General features: G+C 38.4%; 1 protein-coding gene across 3 annotated transcripts; it reads left to right on the top strand.

Moving 5' to 3' along the window:
- The first annotated feature begins 2,822 nt into the window (after window positions 1-2,822).
- cnstb (consortin, connexin sorting protein b) lies at window positions 2,823-18,390 on the top strand. Of its 3 annotated transcripts, none has more exons than XM_058379674.1 (10): window positions 2,823-2,991; window positions 3,999-4,288; window positions 6,847-6,944; window positions 10,552-10,582; window positions 10,926-11,012; window positions 11,631-11,745; window positions 12,794-12,818; window positions 12,923-13,138; window positions 16,163-16,295; window positions 17,056-18,390. In XM_058379674.1, exons 2-10 carry the CDS (start codon window positions 4,048-4,050, stop codon window positions 17,142-17,144), a joined length of 1,035 nt encoding a protein of 344 aa, XP_058235657.1. In that variant the 5' UTR covers window positions 2,823-2,991; window positions 3,999-4,047; the 3' UTR covers window positions 17,145-18,390. The 3 variants fall into 3 exon arrangements, with proteins under 3 accessions (XP_058235657.1, XP_058235656.1, XP_058235659.1); XM_058379673.1 differs by having other exon boundaries at window positions 2,824-2,991; window positions 16,890-18,389; XM_058379676.1 differs by lacking the exons at window positions 2,823-2,991; window positions 3,999-4,288 and adding an exon at window positions 6,217-6,493 and having other exon boundaries at window positions 16,890-18,390.
- The last annotated feature ends 7,731 nt before the right edge of the window (window positions 18,391-26,121 follow it).

Raw genomic sequence — 26,121 nt, 5'->3', positions numbered from 1 at the left:
GATATTCACTAACAAATAAACAGATACTGTATATAGGATACTTTTTTACTATCATTAAATATACTAATGTTCTTACTACACACAGTATATATCATTAGTTTTAATACTCCATTTATTCATTTCTTTAACACTTTATAAGGAATTTGTGTGGTGTTCAGTTCTCGAACAAATTTGCAGTGAAACTCTTTCTCTTAAATAAACTGGAAAGTCATCACATACTACTGAAAATATTTTACTAGGTCTAATATTTTACTCTGTAATTCACTGCAAAGTGACTCCCCTAAGCAGCCTGTTATTCTGTCAGAAGGAATATGTCTCAACTAAGATAAAACAGGGAAAGCAGCTGGATGAAGTCATAAACTCAGAATTTATTTATTTATTTATTTCCCAGGGCAGTGTTTTGTTTCTTTCTGCTCCAGTTCCTACATTTGATATGATGACAGATTTATCTCCCCTCTAAGATACGAATGCAGAGTAGACAGGGACTTACTATCTACAGTACACATACTGTCCATCATCATACTACTTTCCTTTATTTATTTAGTTTTTTTTTTAAATAATCTATAGAAACAAAATTTTGGGTAGTGGGGATGAGGAAGGTTGCATTAACTGCAATTGTGCATCTTTTCAATGTTTTAGATATGTTTATAAGTTTATAAAGCATCAGTTGTTTAAAAGAATGTATTATTTCTTGATTATACTGGAGGTACTGGATGGTTGTTGACCTGCACAAATGAGGCAGACGAACGTCACAGTCAGGTTCATAAAACATTTAAAAAATCTGGAACAGTGTTTGGAGGAAGACAAAGGATGAGCAGGTCGACCCCCAAACCCACTGAAGAGGATGTGTTAAGATATAGAGCTTGCATGGAATCCAAGCTGCCTCTAAAACTGTCCAACCTTAGGCATTAGAGAAAGAGGCTCTGTACACCACATAGCCAGTATGTGGTTCATTTTAAAGTGTTTACTTATTTTGTTTCATCACACATCAGACCTTCAAGGATTGGCCAAAGATGCTTGAATTTACTGCAAATACCTGATCTGATGAAACTACAGGTACAGGAGTCTTCTTTTAAACTCCTACCTGTGAGACATACATGTGATGACCTTCTATGAGAGCTGTACTCATGTCTCACACACGTGAATGGAAGAGGGATTTGGCTCAGTGTGTGTTGTGAAGAAAACCTGCTGTTATTTCGAAAGGTTTCATGGGTTTTGCTTTATTTTGCATTAATTTTTGCAATCACAAATCGTGAAATCCCATAGGGACTGATTCATGGGGGGTGTTTACCAATGTATGAGTTTCTTTATATTTATTAAGTAAGTTTAGGTTACCACTAGATAAAGATTGATTTAGAATAATGGAGACACAACATTAATGCACAGACTTCTGTGGGATCAGGATGCTGAAGAGGTAAACAAAGGTAAGAACATTTTCCATCAATAATCTGATGTTTAAAGGTTATAATGATGAACAAAGTGAAGCTTATTCACACCCAAAACCTGTCACCCACCATGGTGCACAAATCTGAAGAGGATATGGCTATAGGATATAGGTAGTGAATCATGTAGTTAAATTTATTAAACATTTTCATTAGAATTATGATTAGTTTCTATTTTATGATCTGTAAATAAACTGGATGTAGTTTCTACAGAGTAACAAAATACATATACTCTCATTACAGTGTTGATGGGTCACTGTAATTGTACTGTTTGGAAAATAATTCAAATCATTTCTTTCACATTTTTATTTCCTAATATTTTTGATCAGAGTTTAAAAAAAAGAGATCTCGACACACTAACAGCCAAAAATCTCCAGTTCATCCTGTTTCTAATCTGATGCAAGAAATGGCCTTAAAATATATAGACATCAAACAGGAGCGAATCTGTTAAAGAGAAAAAAATATAATTTCAGACCTTCACTTGATCTACAGTATTAAGTTCATCAGCAGTTTAGAATAATTCCATATAAATCCTCCGAACCTTTAATTCGCTTATTCCTTTAACATCACGCTCTCTCAGTAATCTCTGATGGACACATGGATGAATGGACAATTATTGTGCATCTTATAATGAATAATGCATTAATAGTGCAAACTGTACGACATTTAAGAGACAGTCTGTGCTTTTTGTTAAATAATTAACACTTGAAATCCAAAATAAATTACCAAAAATAAAGCAGCTGACAGAAAATTCTGCACTTCAGGTACTGAATGCTTTGTCAAAAGCACGTGGAAAGGGACAAATTATCAGACACCTTTAGTTGCAAATGTTTTATTCTTTTTTTTAGATTAAGAGAACAAAAGGAAAAGAAGAAAGGAAGAAAAAATATTATACAGATGTGCATGCACTTAACGGTAAATGAGGCACCATTTCACAAGTGAAAAATACTTAAATACTTAAAAACACACACTCACTAAAAAATACGCAACTCTTCACATATATTAGAACATATTCAATATGATTAAATATATATTTACTCCAAATGTACACACGTTTATTGATGCAGTTATCAGGCTTGCTCAGGTAGAGATGCTCAGGATTATGTACTGTATAAGAGGCATATTTGCAAGATAGTGAACTATGTGGCTGGAAAGATGTAAGAATTAACATTTCAACAAACCTAGCAAGCTACTGAAATCCCAACAGAGCTTGGCTAAGTTAACAAGCCAGCTAATGTTAACCATTCATTATATAATGTTGATAAAACAGCTGATACAAAGCAAAACATTACAATGTCTAATGTGGTGCACTTCCGCCAGTGAGCCAGCAGGTGGCACTAAAAACTTACTTAAAGAAATGAATAAGGGTGCAAAGTGTATACGCCCTGATCCGCATCGAAAACAACCGCACAGCTGTACATGACAAAGCCTCAAACCTGATTCAAGATGTGTGTGTGTGTCAACCAGTCAAAACCACTGCATACAGGAAAGCACTGGACTACAGTACTGGAGCTGCTGGGCTTTACAGTGTCCACTTTGCAACACAAATGTAAGTAGACTTATTCTGTATGAAAGGCTGTGGTGTGATGGGGAAGGGTTCAGCACTGCAGTGAAAAGCAGGACAGAAGCTTACAGGCTGTGTGACAGGGTGAGGGATGGACTGTGCCATAAACACAGCTGTACTGTATACACTGCACAGGCAGGAGCATACACCTTAATGCATGCTCACATTTCATGTTTCATCAGGAAGCTGAAAGAGCATCTTCTTACAGGTAATAAAGATTAGCAGTAGAAATTTCAAACCAAGATTCTGCAGTTATGAAGCCTAGAATATTAAACATGTCCAGAACAAGCTCTGTGTATTAATTTATGGTACAAGGAGAAGTGGATGTGGTTAACTCTGTGTATAATACATTAACTTAGGGTCTTTATGAGAAAGCTGACTTGTTGTAGCCAAGAAAATTCCCTTTCAGTCCTGAAAAAGAGTTTGGAGAAAGTAAAGATGTAAAAAAAAATGCCCCAGAAAGTGTGAGGTAAACAATTGCAGTCATAAAAGTAAAATATTAATATTATATTAATATACATTTTAAGTGAGCTGTAAAATCAAGAGACTTCAAGAGACACCTCTAACATCTAACAACTTCACACTGAAAAACATGATTATTGCTCGCCGTTATTTCTTCTCTTTAATTCCAACTGTTATTTCCATACTTTCGGATATTCGACTCAAGTTTATACGTTGTTAAAAATGAACTTTTAAGTAATCCATTGTATTGTACTAGTTAGGTGAAACAAAGCTTATCTTCAAGTTAAGTTTACTCATATTTTCAAGGGAGCAGATGAACTTCCATTTAAGTTTTAAAAAATCTTGAATGTCTTACAGTGTATAAGAGCAGAAATGTGAATAATAACTTTATCCATCAGAGAGCATGATGCTTCAGGATATAGTACAATGATGCTACATATCATAATGTATATTCAAACAGGAAGTATAGATTCGTGCAAATCTGTTGTGTTTGCAAAGTTTTTTTAATGATAGAAAATTCTGTTTGGCAGATTTGAACAGTGAAAAAGGAATGGTGACCTGCCTGGATATTTTAAAGTTATGGGAGACCCTACAGCAGAAGAGGACATAAGAGGACACGAAGACCGCATCACTCTCTGTCCCAATGATACAGAAACCACCATTGGATCAAACCTTTCTGTTTCTCCCAAGAACCAGAACAAGTTGATGATGAGAGGAAGTATGGATTGCCCAGTGGAAAAACAACACAATATAAATAACAAACCAGAAGAGAAATCGAAGAACACAACCATAAGGTTCTGCTTAGACAGCAGTGCATCAGGTAAACATGTCAGAACACTGCAGTGACCTGATCTTATGCTTTCCCCTCCAAGCTTCAGAGACATTTATTCTCTCTGGCAGGTTAGGCTAGGATCAGCTTACTTTCCTGTTAATGCACATGAATATATGGCACACATGTGCACCTGCAGACTTTCATAACATGTCACGAGTATGTTACAACTTTCATGTCACATGTCATATTCTACTTCATTTCAATTTAATATGTATAGCACTTTTAACAATAGACATGGTCTCAAAGCAGCTTTACAGAAGTATAGAAACATATAATAGAAATGATAATGTTTAAAGCTCAGTTACTATTCATCTCAAACATTTATCCCTACTGAGAAGCTTGAGGTGACAGTGGTGAGGATAATCTCCCTGAGATGATATGAGGAAGAAACCTTAAAAGGAACCAGACTCAGAAGTGAACCTCATCCTCATTTGGGTGACACTGGACACTAAATAATGTAAATGTAAATAATGTCCTTTCTTTAACAGTTTATAGTCATGAGGAATTGTGCAATCTCCCGAGGAACTAATAGCTCCGCATATTTTCTGAGTCTGTTTATATCCAATTTGATGAAACTTGAAGCAGTGTTTTACCTTTTTATAGTCTCAATTTATAACATCGGTAAAATATTTGACATTTCATAAGAGGCATGCTAGCACAGTGAGTTTCCCTGCCACCTAACTTCCTGAAGCTTGGGTTTCTGTCTGTGTGAGGTTCTGTTTCAATCCTACAATCCACCAAGGAGACACATGCTTTAACACCTGGACACCTTCCTGTGTGTGAGACCTCTCTCTCTCTGAGACCTTACTGCAAAGTCATGTGGTGACTCCATGATGTAGTATTTGACATAAAATCCCACTGTTTGTGGCTCTCTGTCCCTTCTCACCTTGTACATGCTTTTGTATGTCTTGGAGCTATCTTTGTAACAGCTTGTGAATACAGTTGGAGCCACAGGGAATCTGTCCTCCAAAGCTGCCACTATATTAACTTCTAATTTTTTCAACTGACTTTGTGTAGCACTCAACCCTCAGGCCACCACAGAGTGTGTGTTTTCCGGACAAACCGAGTTGTTCTGTAGCATCTGATAAACCGCAGGTCTGTTAAGCTTCAGTACTGTTTTTTTGCAAAGTTAGTGGATTTAAGAATTTAATGTCATATGTACTGGAAACTTGAATTTTTAAATAAAATTCTTAGTCTGTGACTTCTTATAATTAACAAATAACAAAGTGCAAGAAGAAGTGGAAAAAATAATATATTTGCAATGTAAGGGAGAAAGAATGTATACAGGACGATACAAATATTACATATTATGAAGGTATTCTCATTTGTAAATGTGTGTGTAAGCAGGGTGGGGTAAATCTTGGCACCTCTCAAGATTAGAGGGCAAACTCTGTCTCTGTATAAGAGTCATTCACACACCTGATGGCCTGGGGGTGAAAACTGCTTCTCAGCCTTGTTGTACTGGCTTTTGCACTCTTGTAGCTGATGGTAGGAGTGTGGATAAACTGTATTGAGGTGGCTATTGTCTTTTAAGATTGCTTTGGGCCATCCAGATGACCCTGGTCTGGTGTGATGAAGGTGCTTTGTGCAGCTCTCTTTACTTACTGTAGATCCTGAACTGTGCAGATTCCAAACCAGACTGTGATGGAGCTGGTGAAGCTGCTTGGCATGCAGAATTTCTTCAGCCTTCTTAAGGCATTTAGATGCTGGATGTGGTTAGATACTGCTTTCATGCAGGAGTTCTCCTCTGTGTTTCTCTTCGACCCATTGTAGAGCCTCCCTCTGCATTTCAGAATCAGAGACCAGAACAAAATAATGGATTAGCCTGGGGCTGAGATTCAAATTGCCACAGCTTTGCAGATCAGCTAAGCAGCTACATATGTTCCAGCAGCTTCTTATAAACCCCAAACTGACTTCTCTCAGGCGTCTGTCAGACTTCTGTCAGGTGTTTAAACACCCATGACTTCAACCTTCAAGTTCCATGGAGTTCCATGGAGTCTAGCTACAAAGGACAGGGGCCGCTGACAGGATGCTTTATGGATAAAAGACACAAAGAGAAGACACTCACTGCGTGGTGACTAAATCGGAAATAAAATTCCTGTTTCAAGAAGTTTGTTTGCTTTTTGACTGAGGCACAATCAAAATGTGGTAGGATAGTAACAAGGTGAAGATAGTAACAAGATGAAGAAACAGGTTTGTTTTGTTTGCATAGAATTAAAAAGTCACTAAAACTTTTGGATAATTACGGTATTATCTAAACTGCTGCTGTCTGCTTTCACAGTTGGGAACTCTAAATGACAAAATATTCCATGCTACTTTTTAAAAATGTGTATATTTTCATACTGATTTTAACTGATAAGAAAATTGAAGTGTCAGGATGTCAGCAGATAAAGTATATTAAGTAAAAGATGTCAACTCTAAACTATGCATGTTTTCTCAATGGGATTTTCAATGTAGTCTGATAGAGCAGATTCTAAAAAAGGTATTTAAAGATATTTGTCACATGAAGGCTTGATGATTAATGATGAAGGTGGTTTGTGTTGTAGGTAATAGTGCTCCAGGGCCCAGTCCTGCCTTTCTGGCTGCACTGACATCTCTGAGTGAACACCCAGATCACATGCTCTTACCTCAATCATTACATCAGGTGGGTTTAATTAACTGGAAATTATTATAATTTTGCTGTCATGAGCATAAAATTGGCAGATACACAGATTGTCCAATAATTAACAATGTTTTTTTTTAACTGACAAAAATATTTTTTATAATATATTTCATACATGATTGTCGATACACATGCATTTATTTGTTTTGTTGTCTTTTTGGAGGTTTTAGTGTTAAGAGAATTTGTTAAAAACCTCTCTATTAGGAAAATGGAACCTTTCAGTGTGTTTTCAGTAGTTATTTGGAAAGTTTCAAGTTCTTAGCCTACTATCTCAAATTGTTACTACACTACTGAGGAATATCCAAAGAACCATTAAAGGTTCTAGCTTTTCATTTTAGAGTCCAGTCTTAAGTTGAGATTAATAATGACTGTCAAGCTGCTTCCCTTCATGGATAGTTTCATATTCTCTTGTGTTTGTTGGAGTTGAGAAAGAAATTTCAAGACACTAAGTATAGCAGTAATTGTTTTCTGCTCAAATCGTCCCCTTAAAGGAGTGTGTAGTGTGGAATTCTAGAGGAAGACTACTAACTGGAGCACTACATATACACAAATACATCAGTGAAGACTATAGAAATTTCTTTCTACCTTAAATTATTTTCTTATCACTCATACAGCGATCAGGCCCAAAGCACTCTGGATGGCCCAAAGCAATCTTAAAAGACAAACACATACACTGTTAGCTTACTTGCTGTTATATTTCTCTAATGAACTTACAAATGGTACATACATTTAATTAATGGTATTCATTTCTAACTTAGCATATATTTTTTGTAACTTTCCCAACCACTTGGGTTTCAGAGCAGGATAGTGAGCTGATCGAGTTGAATGATAATAATCAGTGTGCATTTTATTTGTGAATGGAGTATCTTTGATAAGCTTTACCCTAACTCTAAGATGATGGCTAGATGAGGTGACTGTTCATTACCAATCCTCTGGCACAATTGATGTGCTACTTACTACTAGACCCTAGACAGATTTTAGGCACACTGGCCTTAGACTGTCACAAACTTTATGTCCAGAACATCCTGGACATTTTGAAGCAGCAAGCTATATGTTAGGTCCACTTGTTTTCCGTAATTAGAGTTTAAATGGCTGGATTTTGTCAGCAACTTAGAAAGTCTGAGTCTGATCATGCAGCACTTCTATCATGTGCCCAGAAACATGGAAAATCTCCAGTTTGGACCAAATGAGACCAAATGTCACTCATGAATATCACTGTACAGCCCAATTGCAAAAACATATCCAACTCTCACACTGATCCTGCACTGAGATCCCCCAGTAGAAGATTGATGCTGTAACACAAACCCAGAACATTACAGAGGTAGGAAGTCTGGGGAGTTTTTTAGCCATGCTCAGGGCTTGATTGAAATTAAACATTTCAGTGCTTGGCACCCCTGAGTCGCTTCTGTCATATAAAATTATGGTAGCACTGTATATAGGAAAAAGCCTATTTGTGGCTAACCTAAAGTGTACTTCCCTCTGTTATAACCGGTTTTCCCACACAGCATAAAAAGGGACAATCTCTAAAGCAACTGGAAATCATTAAAGTTTAATATCTCTGCAACCATGAGAGTACCTGAATTTCCTTCATTTTAGCCAGGATTGAATGAGTGAGACACAAAAAGGACTGTCACTTATGATTCAGATTCAAATTCAGATTTATTTTCATGTCACATTTTACTCAGTTACTAATTAACAGTCAGTGGCTTCCAGACTTCAGGCAATCAACAACTGGCATCCAATATATACACCGATCAGACATAACATTATGAGCAGTGACAGGTGAAGTGAATAACACTGATGATCTCCTCATCATGGCACCTGTTAGTGGGTGGGATATATTAGGCAGCAAGTGAACATTTTGTCCTCAAAGTTGATGTTAGAAGCAGGAAAAATGGACAAGTGTAAGGATTTGAGCGAGTTTGATGAAGGACCAAATTGTGATGGCTAGACCACTGGATCAGAGCATCTCCAAAACTGCAGCTCTTGTGGGGTGTTCCCGGTCTGCAGTGGTCAGTGTCTATCAAAAGTATCCTTTAGGTCCTGTAACTATCCTTTAAGACCTGTATTTTTAAGTCTTGTAAGTTGAGAGGTGAGGCCCATGAGGGCCCCACCTCGCAACTTACAGGATTTAAAGGATCCTCTGCTAACATCTTGTTGCCAGATACCATAGCACACCTACAGGGATCTAGTGGAGTCCATGCCCTGATGGGTCAGGTGTGTTTTGGCAGCAAAAATGGGACCAACACAATATTGGTCATAATGTTATGAAATTATATTCATTGGTCAAATTACTTTTAATCATGTAAAACTGTAGAGACTGTGTAAAAAATGGAATTCCTAAATGCAGCATTTTAATGCAATATTTTGTTAAACTGCTTAAATTAAAGCTACACTTCATTCACAACTTGATTGCTTTATTTCAGATCCATGGTGTTGATGTTCATGATACAATGTCATATCACAGCAATCCAGAAATATATCACTATTAATATGACCGCTTCAGACTACACACTCACTGGCTTTCAAAAACCAAGCTTCTGACCGAACACCCCTGTGTTCTATCAGCCTCACATACAAGTTTGACTCATTCATTCTTTACACTGTATACACTCAGCATTGTCTTCATTCACCTGACTGTCCCAAGCTTGTGTTCTGTGTTTGTTATTGTGGTTTGATCCACTTCCCAGTTTAACGTGTCTATGTTTATGTAGCCTAACCTGATCCAGTCTGTTTGCTCATCACCTAACCTTAGCCTGTTTGTGACTTTGAACTTGCGTCTCTTCTTGGAGTTGTTAACCTGCGTCTCACCTGCATCCGTACCTGTCTTTGCTCCCATTTTGTAACACACAACATCGAGTCAAGAGTCAAATCAAGAAGCTTTAATTGTCATTTCAACCATATACAGCCGGTGCAGTACACAGTGAAGTGACCCAATGTTCCTCCAGGACTAACATGGTCCAGATTCATCAGCTTTTACAGGTTGAATGAACTTGATGTGCTCTTCAGAGGTCTTGATCCTCAACACTCATCCTCAGTACAGGGCAGTATCCACATGCTGAGTGATTCCTATCATTCATATCAGAAAAACTGTGTCTGAAGTCACAACTTTGCTAATGGTATCTAGTCATTTTGAGGGACACCACACTGACGGTCTTCAGCTTAGTCGTAGAAGCGTGGCTATATTCATAACCTTCTGTTTTCAGAAATGGATAACATGAAATACTGAAAACCATACCATACAGCATTATCCTGTAGAGTCGACTCCTTTCAGAAGCATGCACATTTCTATTTGCCCTGAATTACATTCAACTGCCATGTTACTTCAGAACGCCCGAGGGTAATGTGATATCAGTGCACTCACATGATTCTAATTATATCTTGCGAAATAACAGCAATTACAAGTGCTTTATCGGATATACAAACTAAATCACGCTTGATACCAGGAATTGTGGCCAACATTTATTAGACTACAAGCTAACACATTTGCTTTAAGATCAGTGCTTGCAACACTGCAGGAACAATGAAGCCAAAACTAAACGGATTAAAGTAGGAATCTTTTTCCTCTAACAGTTTTCTTTTTCTACAGATAGCAGAAGCTTATTTTCTTGAAGAGGACTGTATCCTTTTTTATGATGCCAAAGAAATATAGCTGGCAGGAATTTTATAAATGGTAATATCATATGTTATAAATATTATATACAAAAGATTGAGATGATTACTGAGCTATGTAGCATGTAGAGTTTTTGTATACATTCATTTGAAGGGCCCACTTCCTCTTTCCTGTCATTTCATCTCAATGATTATATTCTATTCATAGTGCCCAGGCCAGGGGAAACCTAATGAGGGTGCAACTTTGTTTACACCAAAAAGTTGTAAAAAGGAAATACAATACACAGCTATGGCGACTACATGCTATGAGCATCAGCACTAGTGTGATCTTTAACTGACCGACTCTGGCAGATCAGTGGGCAGTCCAGTTCCTGCAGTTGGAGATTCTTTATCACGAGAGACTGCTTTCCAACTTGGCCTCCATGCACAAGGACTGGGGTAAGTGAGGGAGTAGGGGGTAAATATAGAAGTGTTCAAAGCTAGCATTGTGTTTGCAGGATGATGAATTTGCAAACTGAAAGTGAAACACTAAGCTGGAGGGTTAGAATTGCCTTAAGATTGCACTTAAGTACAGGCCTGTTAGAAGGTTTTCCACTGCAGCATGTAAGTGTTTTCTCTACTTTTCATGTGATTAAGTCGACAACAAGAAGGCAATGCTACTGAACATCTTGGTTATCTTTTAGTCTTTAAAGATTTTAGAGCTTCGTGTCATAAAATAACATTATTTTGAATTGTTTTGCAATTTGCAAACAAATAAATTCCCTTGATGTGAGATGCATTATTTTTTACCAGAACATCCACATCAACATCTCTTATCTGGAAGCTTAGATGGAAAGCTTTGAGAAACAAAATCCTGGTTATTGAGCTCATTATTATGCTGAAAATCATTTATAATATAATAATATCAGGATTGTGAGGGCCAAATATAGCGATAATGGTTGTAGATGTGATTGAATGTGAAAGTGGATTTCACCTTCTCTTTCTGTGTGTGTGTGTGTGTGTGTGTGTGTGTGTGGGTGGGTGTGTGTGGGTGTATGTTGCTATGGTTTCATTCAGAATCCCACTGGAAGACTCTCACTCGAGGAAATAAATGCCCTGTGAAGATCCACTGTACTGAGATCGAGACAAAGTGCATGAACTCCCTGAATCACATCTGCAGAACACACCAAAGGTACAGCAGCATGGTCTCTGTCTCGGGAAAGCTTTATAGACAAATACTCTGGTGCCCTCATCACTGTGGCCCAGGTTCAGGTACCAGGCAGGGTATGGGCCCAGCCACTGGGGATTGCAAAATTCATCCAACTCTAACATCCTAGTCCTTCCGGGATTTTGTGATCACAGAAATTAGTGCAAATTCTGTGATATTCAGAGGAGCTTAAAATATTTCAAAATGACCACAGATCTGATGTCATTATTACACGCATTCAGCCAAAGCCTCTTTCATTCAACATGAGTACAGCTATCATATAATGTCATTACATGTGTGCCTACGAAAGTTTTCGCAAATTGCATCACAAATGTTGAAAAAAATTGTCGATAAATGAAGCATTTTGTCCACAACAATCAGGAACAATCTCCTGGAGGGACTGATATCTGGATCAATGATACGCTGTGGCATGGGTCAAACTGGAGTGACCAATAAAGGAAAGAAAAACAACCAACTAAAAAACCTTCACAGTTCTAGAGAACAGATACATGTTCCTTCTAAACAGATACATGAAGGTAGTATTCCACTTGAGAGCAAAGGATTATTTAAAAACGCTGAAAGAATCAGATGATATTTGCTTTGATTTGTTTCTTATGACTTCTAGGATGCAGTTCTATCTGAATAACAAAAAAAACCTCATTCAGCAATATCAGTGAGATACTGTAACTTTTCTACACATTTTTAGGGGTAAACTTAAATATAAATGAGTTCTTAAAGCAGAGTGAACACAGCTGTCCTCCCCAAAAAACGATTCCTGTCTAGACAAGAAACCACACCTTATTAATAATGCATTCCTGAATTTATGATTTTTGGCTTTTCCTTCACTACAACATTCTAGCTTTATTGGAGTGTGTGTTTTGCATTTTGTCTCGTCCTGCAGGTTCACCAAACCTACAAGGGATTCTCTGAATTCAGGGTTTCACATGAGGCTATTTATTACAGTGCTGCGGTGTAAATTTTAATAATTATTACACATAACATGCCTGAACTCACACTGCGTCTTTCTCCCTAGGCCTAACCGCAGTGTGGTGGAAAAGGTAAGATCCTCTCTCTCTCTCTCTTTTTCACCAATAAAGCAATCATGGTTGAAAAATAAAAAGGGGCTGGGATATAATATGGTTGATCTGACACTAAAAAACAGGTGACCAAGGAGAGCATTACAGTTCAGCAGATGAATACTGGACGTTCTTCTAAAATGTATGAGTGGACAGAGCAGCCGCAGAGTGACCCTGAAGAGGAAACTGAGGATGAAGATGAGGATAGAGAGGAGGCTGAACGTTTGATGGTGCAGGAGGAGGTGGAGAGAAGACAGAAGTTATTTGGGGATGAATCGACTGAGCTCATTGAAGTTGAGGAGGTAAGAAGACTCTTGTATGTTGTGTTGTGGAGATGATTAACCTACACACAAGGTTTGTATGTCGTCTTTAAATAATATATATATATATATATATATATATATATATATATATATATATATATATATATATATAATCATGTAACACCAGTCCTGATTTCTTTACTGAATTCATTTTAAATCTTTAAGATTCTTGTGATTAGGTTTATGATTATGTGATACTGTGATCCAAATGTTTCCTGGTGTTTATTTGTTGTTGTTTTGTTTTTGAGTCACTACTCAGAACTTTTATCTGAGACATTTCAAAGACAAATTGCTTTCACAGCAGGAACATGAAGTTCGGCAAACTACAAGCATGTAAAGTAAAGGAAAGTAAGCAAGTAACCCAGCGCCATCTTTTAATGAGCATGCACACTTAGGGTTCAGCACTCTCAGATTGTCCGCCCTCATGCACATTAATAAATAATGCACAGTGAATAACAGGGCTTCTAATCAATATTCATCAAAACAAGAAATTTAGAAGTATCTACAGTTTAATAAAGGTTTATTTTACCTTGCAGTTGCCTAAATATTTTAAAGACAGCATATAGGACACTGTACACAAGCGACTGTTTATATTTTATGGTGATAAAAATGTCAGCTCACTGACCACCTGGGTTAGCAAGAGCTAATTAATTCCACTTTATTGATTAAGACTCTATTGTTCTTCAGCTGAAGAGTTAGCTCCCTATCTAGCATAGTGTTGTTACTAATGATAGAAGAAATCTAAAAAGGACAAGCGTAAAGGAAATGGAAAATCTGGCAGGAAAGACCCTGTCACCTTTTATCACCGGTCTGTGTGAGTTTTTCAGGGAATATTCGGAATCTGAGCTCCTCTGGTCAGGGACTGCTGGTTGTTCCTCACACTTGGCTCAAGACAAAAAGAGACAAAAGGCTGTCGCTCCTCAAGTGTGGACAAAAAACCTTTAAAAATCAGATAAAGACCCATTTGTTTTGACTTACCTTTGTTTAAATATTATTTGTCTTACTTTATATATTGTATAGATTTTATTCAGTATGCCGGACTTGATTTTATTTGTCAGACTGCTCTGAATGCACTGCTATGCTGCATTTCTATTATTCAATATCCATTTGTCCTGGTGTCAGAGTAAATCTAAGTATTTTCATCATATTTATGATTTCAGTTGTCTGAATAAGGAAGTAAACAACACTGCAGTTCTGTAATCAGTGTCCAAGCCTCAGTGTGTCTGCTTTCAATTATCTGGCTCCATTGGTCAGTCCAGAGAGTCTCTAAAAACAATGCTATAATGTCACCAGCAGGAGTTATAACAGTCAGCTGCAGGAATTTGTGGAAAACTTGTCGAGGAAAAGTAATAACTTGCTGATGGCCTGGGTGTGGGCCTCTTATATAACACAAAGACCCAGTGGAGAAAAGCAGCAAATAGTCACGCTTTTGGGCTGAACATTAAAACATTAAAACATAAGCTGTGTCCAATGTGCTCACACTGAGGAATATAAGCAAATAAAGAACAATAAAAAGTCCAGGGTGAGTTTCATTGTAGAACAGAATGATCTGACTCACGATACCATATTTATTCATAAACTGTCTATTAAAGGGAACATCAAACATATTTGGTTAGGTTAGCATTGCCCAGTGATAGTTAGTGTTTAAACTGAATAAACCTCATATGTAAAAGCCCCATAAAGTACAGTATTTTGCAAAAGATTTGTAAAGATATGAGTGGATAAGTTGGCAGCATGGTGGCTTAGTGGTTAGCACTGTTGCCTCACAGCAAGAAGGTCCTGGGTTTGAATCCCGGGGTCGAACAGGCAGGGGCCTTTCTGTGTAGAGTTTGCTTGTTGTGCCTGCGTGGGTTTACTCTGGTTTCCGTCCAAAGACATGTACATTAGGTTGATTGGTAATTCTAAATTGCCTGTGGGTGGTTGTTTGTCTATATGTGATGGACTGGTGACCTGTCTAGGGTGTAACCCCTGCCTTTTGCCCTATGTGCGCTGGGATAGGCTCCAGCAGACCCCCGTGACCCTAGGAGTCCTAGGAATAAGCGGGTATAGACAGTGAGTGGATAAGTTCTACTGAGCATCTTCCAAAAACCCCACAAGACCTGCTGTTTTGGAGAACCTCTGACTGAGTCGTCTAAGCATTACATTGTGGCCCTTATCAAAGTCACTCAGATTCTTACACTCTGCCATTTTTCCTGCTTTCAACACATGAGCTTCAAGATCTGACCGTTCACCTGATGTTTAATGAATCCAACCCCTTGACTGGTACCAGTGGAATGAGATAATCAGTGTTATTCATGTGACCTGTCAGTGGTTTTAATATTATGGCTGTCACACACACACACACACACACAAATACAGGGAATAAAGTCAGTAAAAGTCAGAGATCACACCTTTTTTTGAGCAAATTATTTAGTAGTACACAACAATTATGTGCGTTAATTTTTATCTTCATTAATATTCATTAAAAAGTTCATTAAGTTAAATAGACCTATTATGAATAAATTATTTACAGATTTATACATTCTTCTCTTCAGTTAAATTGCTGGTGTGATTTAGGGACAATAGCAATAAAAAAATGTGAAAATGTATTTAACTGAAAATCACTCAACAGACTTATTTTCATTATAGAGATGTATATAGTATATCTCATCTACATTACATTTAAGAAAATATAGTGTTTGAAGATGTGTGTGAAATAACAGTTGACTGTGAGGCTAGTTTCAGTAAGGCTAGTCCTAGTTTTTAGTTTGAAATCAGTCGGCATTTGATATTTATTTGCATTGACAAGTGATGGGTTCAGGCTGAGATGAGGAACACACTGCTGGTCACACTGACCCCATGTGGTGACTCTTTTCCATTACTTCAATAATAAAAGTGTATTAAATCATTCAGTCATTTTGCAGTGACTTTCTAATCTACCTGATCCCGATTAGCAGTTGCTGAACAAGTGTTATGGTGTTTCAGGGTGTATAGTATTTACTGCTGCTTTTGTCGTTATTGTAGACCTTTCCCTCTAACGGCCTCATCTCCATCTTGAAGAAGAGAGAGGAGTCCAGTCCTGTCAGTCTGTCTCCACACAGAAACTCCTCCAAATTCAAAGTCCGCTTCTGTGACTCAGACGCCTTACTGGATAACGGTATGATATTTTGTGTAGAATTGTACACTTGAGGGCTTCTCACACTTGAAATTGTTAACCCTGGGTCATCCTAAACCACAGGTAACGCAGCTCATACTAAACCTGGGGTTAACTGTTAATCCTGGGTATTTGTTAACAGATGTTTCACACTGTACATTCCTAAACCCCGGGTTAACATTCTTGTTTGCCTATTTGCGGTGTCACTGATACTGATCGGACAAACAGCATGTGACCTGTTTACATGACGCGTGTTTCCTGTTACTGATGCAACATGAGCCTCGCTGCTCAATTTCTGATGCCAAGCATCCAGAAGCAACAAGCAAACACTGCTCTGTTTCACACTGAACAAACTTAGCACTGCAATGTGGGGTTAACACAACAAATGTGGTGCTAACCCTGCTCCGGAGTGCTAACCCTGCTTCATAACCCCGGGTAAAAAGCTGTGCTAACACCGCTTTCAAATTACGGGTGTGTGAAACGTTTCTTTAGAAGCGGTGTTTAGAATGACGATAACCCGGGGTTAAGCGCAGAGTGAAAAGCCTATTGGTGTGATAAGTCTGAGTATGTCATATTATGTATTATATTACTGTACAGATGATCTGGGTGAAGACTCCTGTTTGTTCTTCCTTGTCCTGTGCCTGGTAACGGTGGTCATCAGCATGGGCAGTACCATGCTCTACTGCTTCCTGGGAGGGGCTTATTCAAGTATTTGTGCTGATTTCTCACACAACATGGACTTTTTCTTTGGATTTGTACGCAGAGCTGTGGACTCTCTTACACACTGGTTCATTCCTGCCTCATCATAGCCCTGTTCCGCTTGTAACACACTCCTGGTTTACCTTCAACTGATCTGTTTGCCTCGTCAAAGAAAGGATAACTCTTTACCTGGTGAAGACAACAGGACAACTGCATTCATGTGTAAAAGCAGGTCGGAGATAACGTCAGTGACTGGAGGTTCCACTATACACAGATTGTATAGAATTCACATTATTTTAACTACTCTGTCTGAGTTACTAATAATTCTGTGAATTCTATTTTATTCTTAATTAAATAACATTTCTTAGTAATATATCGCCTATAACTTTTTTAGCGCACAACTTATTTGCAGAATTTGCCTGCCCATAAATCTCAACCTTGTTTTTTATTTCTATTATGTCAGACTATATTGTACGCTCACAATATTTTATTACTCACACCGGAAAATTTCACTGTACTAAATAACATCTATTTTATTTTACCAGCAGCACAGGTCCAGATGAAAAACATCTGGGTCATTTTGTGCTCTGAATTTACTGTTAAGAAAATCTGTTGATAATTTGTACAAAATTATGGCTAGACTTTTTTTTTATGATAAACACTGAAACACGTCTTTGTCTTTCCTGCATTCTGGACTTTATTGTTAGCTATTAAACAACATCTTTTAAAGGTTTTATTAAGTGTGACCTCATTCACACAGAAAAAGATAAGTGGATAATAATAGAAATACAGACATACCTAAAATTATTAGCACCTATAACAATCATATTCATATATATATATATATATATTTATAATAAACCATATAAAGGTTCATCACATACTGTACCATGGAAACCCAAAGACAATGTCATGTAATCTTTAGGTTAGTGATCATTTACTCTAAAGCATTCATATAATTTTTTATAAAAACTTTATTAAAAAGGCTTAAAGTGCTTCCCGCGAAGTCACATGAAAAAGCGCTTCCATGAACATGTTAAAGTATAATCATTAATCAGTTTTTCACTTATTATTGAACTATATGTGTGTCAATTCCATGTATGAATCTTTGTGTGTATGGATGATGTGATGATGTGTTTAACTCTACACAGTTACAGTATGTTTCTCCCAAATGTGATTTGTGATTTTTTTTTTTTGACAAATGTTTGTCATAGCTGTGGTCTTGCCTGTTTAAATTAAGCTGGTTGGAGAAACTGAGCCACTAGTGGGCAGTCTGACATAGAACCTTCATAATGTATCAGTGTGATGAAGAAGAATTCAGTGTATGAGAACATGAGTGAACACGCATCGCTGTCCTTGTGTCTGATTAATAAAGTTATATAACAGCTTTCTGCAGCTGGGTCTGATTTTTGTCTTCGTCTGATGGTAGTGACTGTGATCATGGTGTGACATGGACGTCAGCTCTGCATATAGACTTAAGAAGATCTCAGGCCCTTTAAATCTGCCTTATTGAGCCTACTAATCACATATTAATGAGTCATTTTGTTTGGTTTCCTTCAATGAGTTTAAATGGTCTTACAAACTCTAAAAATTAACACTATAATTATAATAGAGACACGGTGGCTTGCATGTTTGCTTCGGACCTCCTGGGTTAGGGGTTCAATTCCCATGTCTTCCCTGTGTGTTTGGAGTTTGCATGTTCTCCTCTGCTTCACGGTTTTCATTCCCAGTCCAAACTAATCTGTTGATTAGCTTCTCTAAATTGTCCAAACTGTGTGATTGTGTCTGCAATAGTCTGGTACCCTGTCCAGTGTGTCCTTCACCTTGTGCCCAGAGGTTACTCATGACCCTGCGTGGAATAACTGGATGGATAAACTTGTGTGTTTCTGCAGTTTAATATGGTCTTAATGAGAGGGATTTGATAAGAGGAGCTGGTAGAACCAAGCTTCCTTCATTACAGTTTCAGAATGTTTCCAATGTATTTCTTTCACTTGTGGAAGCAAGTGAATAATTAATATAACAGTAAAACAAGCATAAATAATTAAATGTTGCACAGAAGTGTTTATATCTTTATAACAGTATGAATTTGTTCCCCACAGGTTCTTCACACACAATCCCATGCTGGCTTTAATAAAATAATGCCTTGAAGAAGAGAAAGAGAGTCAAGCTGGGAAATGGCTCCACTGTGTGAATCTTGATCCTGCACTGTACTGAATTAAATATATTTATATACAGTTACTGGTATTTTCTATTCTGAATACATAACCGTGTTACATACATGTATGTATCCTGTTACTCTCCATCTCTGTATGTTTGCAGGACTATCTCAGAGGCTGATTTATCTGCTGATGAAACTATTATCTATTTATCTGCCTTTATCTCTTGCTGAGATTTACAAGAGGCATTGGCAGCTTCCTTTGCATATATCTGTATAACTGCATTTTATTGTGATGTTCCATCCGTAAGATCACTGACATTGGAGTGCTAGGTTTTATTTTAGCACCATATCATGGAACGACTTTAAGAAATATTTAACAGATTTTACAATATTTGTACGGGAATTGCTATGCAGAGCTGATTTAAAGTGTTTTAATGTTATTTAAAAGATAGCAATACGCTGTTTGAATACCAGTTATGTAGAAATCTGTAGATCATGAAATACAAAACGGATTAACCCTTTCTAGCAGTAGATTGGTGTTTCCTTCCACCAGCAGAAGTGATCAGTGTGTGAATGTAGACTCTTCTTTACACTCTGTTTCAGTGTTAGATTAGCTGTAGTTATTACTGGTCAGTAAAAGGACCAGTTTCAGACACTCTGGCATCATATCTGCTCCCAAAACATAGCAAAAGTGAAGTTGTCACCAGCTGAATGTGATCCTGCTGTTCCTGGAGATGCCCCTGGTTTTGTGGAAGTGGATTCAAAGACTCTGACAAAACCTATTACTCTTATATTCGATAGTGTCCAGATGCCATTGTATGTAATGATAATTCCAGTATCTGACATAATACTATTTTTGGTTGTGTTTCTCAGCAAGGCATGTGGTCTGTTTGAGTTGGTGTAGAGTCCATAAGCTTAAATTGATGAAACTTTCCCAACATTTTGTACATCTCAGGGCAGAATGTGAGCGGAACCACACCATACCTGCAGCATAACTCATAGAGCTGTTTACAGTATGCTTTTTCAGGCTGTGAAAATATAGCTGGCTATTTAGAGCTTGCTTTGTTTGTGGAAGGAACAGAAATGGGCCAGGACAAGTGCTTAACTCTTTGTACCAGAGGAAAAAAATAGAAATTGCGCCTGTTTTGTGTGTGCCTAAATTCAGCATTGAATTTATTTGTGTCGTCAAACTCCACGGTAGTGTTTAAAAGTTCGTATGATTGTAGACAGCGGCTTTACAAGAAATTTTCATCAGTATTTTTTTTTTTTTTAACCTAGCCTGCTAGGTTTACGTTATCCTTTTATTGTAGCAGCTCTATACAGTGTTTGACTATCAATAAATCTTTAGTTTATCTCTGTAGTGTGGACAGGTGTGAATTGTTTGCCCAGAAGGGGGCTCAGACCCCTCCTATTTCACATTGCCCAGCTGTGCAGCAGCTAAACACATAGTCATGATACTCCACATACAGAAACCCAACCCAATCCTTACTAATTATATATCAGACTTGCGCCAATAAAATAATTCATTTGTGTTTACTTATTGAAAATGTCCAAAATTCTGTCGAAGGAAGGGAACTTTTGATGGACTGGCGCCCTGTCCAGGGTGTACCCCTGCCTTTCGCCCAATGTCTGCTGGGATCCCTGTGACCCAGATTAGGAATAAAGCAGGTATGGAAAATGAATGGATGGAAGGCAACTGTTATTCAAACAGTGTAGTGTCATATTTTAGGAACACAGTGCACTAGAAATACAGAAATAACATTAAAAACAGCTCTGCATAGCAATTCCTGTACAAATATCTTAAAATCTGATAGTGAGTTTACACAAGTGTCAAATATTTCTTCAAGTCGTTCCATGATATGCTGCTAAAATATAATCTATCATACCAGTGTCAGATTTCACTGATGGAAATGGCTGTAAGTGCAATTTATTTGCAGTTATACAGATATATGCAAAGGAAGTTGCAAATGCATCTTGTAAATCTGAGCAGGAGATAAAGGCAGATAATAGATACAGTAATAGTGTCATCAGCAGATAAATGCAAATCAGCCTCTAAGATAGTCCTGCAAACATACAGAGATGGACAGTAACAGCATACATACATGTAATAGTGTTATGTATTTAGAATAGAAAATATGAGTAAATGTACAGTATATAAATATATTTAATTCTGTACTTCATTATATTTACCTTTTTAATTATAAATGGTAATCAGATTACACATTAAATTACTGTTTAGATTACATTTACATTCTAAAAAGGGTATATTATATGGAGGGATTGTCCATGATAGCCTCAGATTTCTGTTCTTGGCTCATAGAAAAGGAACCTGATGTGGTCTTCAGCTCTTGTAGCTCATCCACCTCAAGGTCTGATATTTTCTGCATGCTTCTGCTCACCATGACTGTAAAGATGGCTATTAGAGTTACTCTATCCTTCCTGGCAGCTCAAAAAAATCTGGCCATTTTCCTCTGATCTCTCTCATCTACAAGGTGTTTCCATAAACAGAACTGTTTATGTTGTCCCAACGTGCCTAAAGTCAACCACCATCATCCCCGTGCCGAAGAAGTCTCCATTGTCCTGTCTTATTGACTACCGTCCCGTTGCACTCACACCCATCATCATGAAGTGCTTCGAGAGGTTCGTCATGAGACACATTAAGAACCTGCTGCCACTGTCACTCAACCCCATGCAGTTTGCGTATCGTCCAAATCGATCCACAGACGATGCCATCACCACAACCCTCCATCTGGCCCTCACACACCTGGATAATAAAGACACTTACCTACGAATGCTGTTCATTGACTTCAGTTCAGCATTCAATATGATCATTCCTCAGCACCTAATAGAGAAGCTGAGTCTGCTGGGCATCAACACCTCCCTCTGCAGTTGGATCCTGGATTTCCTGACTGGGAGACCCCAGTCAGTCCGGATCGGGAACAGCATCTCCAGCACCACCACACTGAGCACTGGAGGCCCTCAGGGCTGTGTGCTCAGTCCACTGCTGTTCACTCTGCTGACTCACGACTGTGCAGCAATGCACAGCTCCAATCACATCATCAAGTTCACCGATGACACGACCGTGGTGGGTCTCATCAGAAAGAACGACGAGTCAGCATACAGAGAGGAGGTGCAGCGGCTAACAGCCTGGTGTAGAGCCAACAACCTCTCCCTGAACATCAACAAGACTAAAGAGATGGTTGTTGACTTCAGGAGAGCTCACAGTGACCATTCTCCACTGAACATCGATGGGTCCATCATGGAGATCGTCAAGAGCATCAAATTCCTTGGTGTTCACCTGGCGGAGGACCTCACCTGGTCACTCAACACCAGCTCCATCACCAGGAAAGCCCAGCAGTGTCTCTACTTCCTGCGAAGGCTGAGGAAGGCTCATCTTCCACCTCCCATCCTGACCACCTTCTACAGAGGGACCATTGAGAGCATCCTGAGCAGCTGCATCACTGCCTGGTTTGGGAACTGCACCGTCTCAGATCGTAAGACCCTTCAGCGGATAGTGAGGACAGCTGAGAAGATCATCGGAGTCTCTCTTCCCTCGATTACAGACATTTACTCCACACGCTGCATCCGCAAAGCTAACAGCATTGTGGATGATCCCACACACCCCTCACACACAGTCTTCACCCTTCCGCCATCTGGAAAGAGGTACCGAAGCATTCGGACCCGCACAACCAGACTGTTAAACAGTTTCTTCCCTCAGGCAATCAGGTATCTCAACAGAGAACTGGGCTGAGCTGGACACATATACACACACACAACCAAGATCTGACCTCAACAGAGAACTGAACTGTGCTGGACACATACTCACACACACATACATAACGCACATGCACAAAAGCTGAGGACTGTGTTCCAAAGGAACTGAACTGTGCTGGACACAGACACACACACACACACACACACACACACACACACATACTAAATTGTCCTGTTTGCATGCACATGTCACTTTACATTTCACTTTATATTAATCCTGTTTACGTGTGTCACTTTAATATTTGCACTCACTGTATACACTGTTCTTTGCACAAAAGTCGGTCTATATGTTGTTTGTCTGCACTTGTCTTGTCTTGTCGTCCTGTGCACTTCTGTTGTATGTCTAGTTTATTTCTTGCACCTTTATAATACCAGTATAATTTTAGTTTTTATTGCACCTTAAGTATAGTTTAGTTTTATCTCTATGTTTAAGCTCTATGTTTGTCTGCATCACTGTACTTTGTCTGTGTTCTGTGTAGCACCTCTGGTCTAGGAGGAACGTTGTTTCACTTCACTGTGTACTGCATCTGCTATATATGGTTTTGACTTTGTCACTCACTTGGCACCAGCCTATCTGCTACCAACAATCAAACCATGCCACAGTTAAGGTCACAGAGATCACACTTTCTCTCCATTCTGTGGTTTTGATGTGAACGTTACCTTAAGCTCTTCACCTGAATCTGCATGATTTTATGCACAAGATTGGCTGGTTAGATTACATATGAGTGATGTGTTCCTAATAAAGTGGACAGTGATTGTAAATAATAAATGATTAATTTCTGTTCTGTTAAATCTCTATTCTATTTCCTTTAACTATACCCTAATTAAAAAATCTTTCTTCTTCTTATACTTTAATTTGTAGCTTGGTATACCAGTGATCATGATGAATATATTAATATGCAAATTCCTCGATGGCGTCAAGCGTCAACAACACCGGATCAAGGAATAACAACAACAACAAACCTTAAATCAATCTTTAATCGACTTGTATATTACAGGAATAAGCCCACATGATCTACATCCAGCCCACAACTCTGCAATTTAATGAAGATTTATTCACTTTTTAAGCCAGTGTTTTATAAAGGAACATGTTTTCATTTATTTATACGACTCCATCAGGACCACAGACCTTTATTTAGGTTTAATAATACTTTATTCAAGACATGCGGAAGTGTGTGTGTGTGTTATTGAGAGAGAGAGAGAGAGAGAGAGCAATTAATTAAACAATTTTTAAAAAAAATATATTAATATGATATTATTATATATTATAACATATTATAACAATTGCAGTGTAAAATATAATGAGTTTTTGTAGGATTTTTTTTAGGTTTTTGTAGAGAGAGCAGCATATGGGATTGAACGGCGAATATTAAGCAAACAATTATAATATTTAATTTATATATATATATATATATATTAATAAATAAAATATAATTGTTTGCTTTATATATATATATATATATATATATATATATATATATATATATATATATGAACACTCATGAACACTGTCAATGAGTCGTTTACGAGCCGAAAGAGTCAGAGTCGTTTGGTGTGAATCACTGAAAAGATCCGGAGTTCCCATCACTACTCAGTAGTGCGGTTATGAGTCAGCCATCTTACGTGAGCAACCAAACCAACCAATCACAGCACAGCAGATTATCCGCTCACAAGTCACGTGAGCATAGCTTGAAGCCGGTGTAGCTTTTTTTTCATCCTATACGTTCATGGGAATGATGATGATGAGGATGATGATGATGAGGATGATGATGAGGATGTATAATTTAAGGCAATGTGTATTGCATGCCTTTGTTACTGAGGGCCTGTGAGGGTGGGGAATGACAGAAAGAGGAGAGAGGAGGCAGAGAGAACAGTGTGTGTGTGTGTGAGAGAGAGAGAGGGGGATGCAGTGTGATGTGACTGAGCCCCACCCTAATTCTCTCTCTCTCGCTCTCTCTCTCTCTCTCCTCCCCCCAGCTCTGTTGCATTCAGGTATTCCTTTCACAAACACCCACTTATAACTCGATTTCGCCATACTGACGCAGTGCATACCAGTCGCCCCCACTCATCCTTTTTTTCTTCCTGTCATCTCAGCTTCCCCTTGCCCTGAGATCTGTCTGGATATTACACGCCCCAGAGCAGTAAGAAGCATGTGGGCACTGCAGTGTGGGCACGGCCTTGATCAGAGCAGCCTATCCACATGTTGTCTTTGATGTAAGCAAAAAGGGAGGAGGTGATGGAATATCAGTAGGGTTATTGAGGACATGAAATTGTGAGACAGAAAGAGAATGAAAATGAAGGATCTGAAAATCCAGAACGCTGACTGTGGGCAGGTGATGTTGAACAGGCATTGTTCCTTCTTCTGTAGGAGGCTGTTTCTCCCTCATCAATTGCCATCATGCTTAATCACCACTGCAGTGGTGCAAACACAGCCGCCCGTGCCTCTGTCAGCCTGGTGCGGGGGAGAGAGGAAATCCTATTTACTCCAGTGCAGGAGGGGCCACGGCTCAACACGCTCACTTTTACAAGCTCAGATGAGGGGAATAAAAGTGCAAAGAGGTGTCTCTCGATGCCTTGTGTATCTGTCTGGTACAGGAACAAAACAAAGGCATGTATTATTCTCCAACAATGCCAGCATGAACAGGCAGGTCTGTTTGCAGGGTAGAGCAACAGATGTCAGCCTGTTTACAATGGACACAGAGCTGATGAATGAAGCACTACCAGCATCTGTTTAACCACAGATGCATATACAGTATAATGCAACATATACAGTCCCCTCCTAAACTATTGGAACGACAAAGCCATTTCTTTTGTTTCTGCTATATACTGAATAAATGTGTGTCTGAGATCAAAAGATATGACGATAGATCATAATTTCAGCCTTCCTTTACCTGATATGTATATCTAAACCACTCAGAACATGCCACCTTTTGTTTGAACCAAGTCATTTTGCATGTGATCAAAAATATTGGAACATGTGACTGCCAGGTGTTTCTTGTTGCCCAGGTGAGCTCTTTCAGACCGAGTGTTTACACAGTTAATAGTGCTGAATGTCCACTCTTGTATGGAGGTCTGTGTTTCACGTGTGAAGACTGCATTTGTTGTCAAAAAAGATAAACCAACATGAATTCCTGAGAGCTGTCTATGGGAGAAAAAGCAAGCAGTACTGAAGCTGAGAAAAGAGTAAAAATCTATTAT

This window comes from Hemibagrus wyckioides, linkage group LG25, assembly GCF_019097595.1.
Source record: "Hemibagrus wyckioides isolate EC202008001 linkage group LG25, SWU_Hwy_1.0, whole genome shotgun sequence".
Lineage (NCBI taxonomy): Eukaryota > Metazoa > Chordata > Actinopteri > Siluriformes > Bagridae > Hemibagrus > Hemibagrus wyckioides.
The sequence above is the reverse complement of the archived record's forward strand: the minus strand, read 5'-3'. Positions and strand labels throughout refer to the sequence as shown.

What these genes read in the sequence shown, in the direction of transcription:
- cnstb (XM_058379673.1), top strand. Translation starts at nt 4,048, where the DNA reads ATGGGAGACCCTACAGCAGAAGAGGACATAAGAGGACACGAAGACCGC. An exon ending in CTTAGACAGCAGTGCATCAG is followed by an intron (nt 4,289 to 6,846) that starts GTAAACATGTCA and finishes TTTGTGTTGTAG; the next exon opens with GTAATAGTGCTCCAGGGCCC. An exon ending in AGCTCATTGAAGTTGAGGAG is followed by an intron (nt 13,139 to 16,162) that starts GTAAGAAGACTC and finishes TCGTTATTGTAG; the next exon opens with ACCTTTCCCTCTAACGGCCT.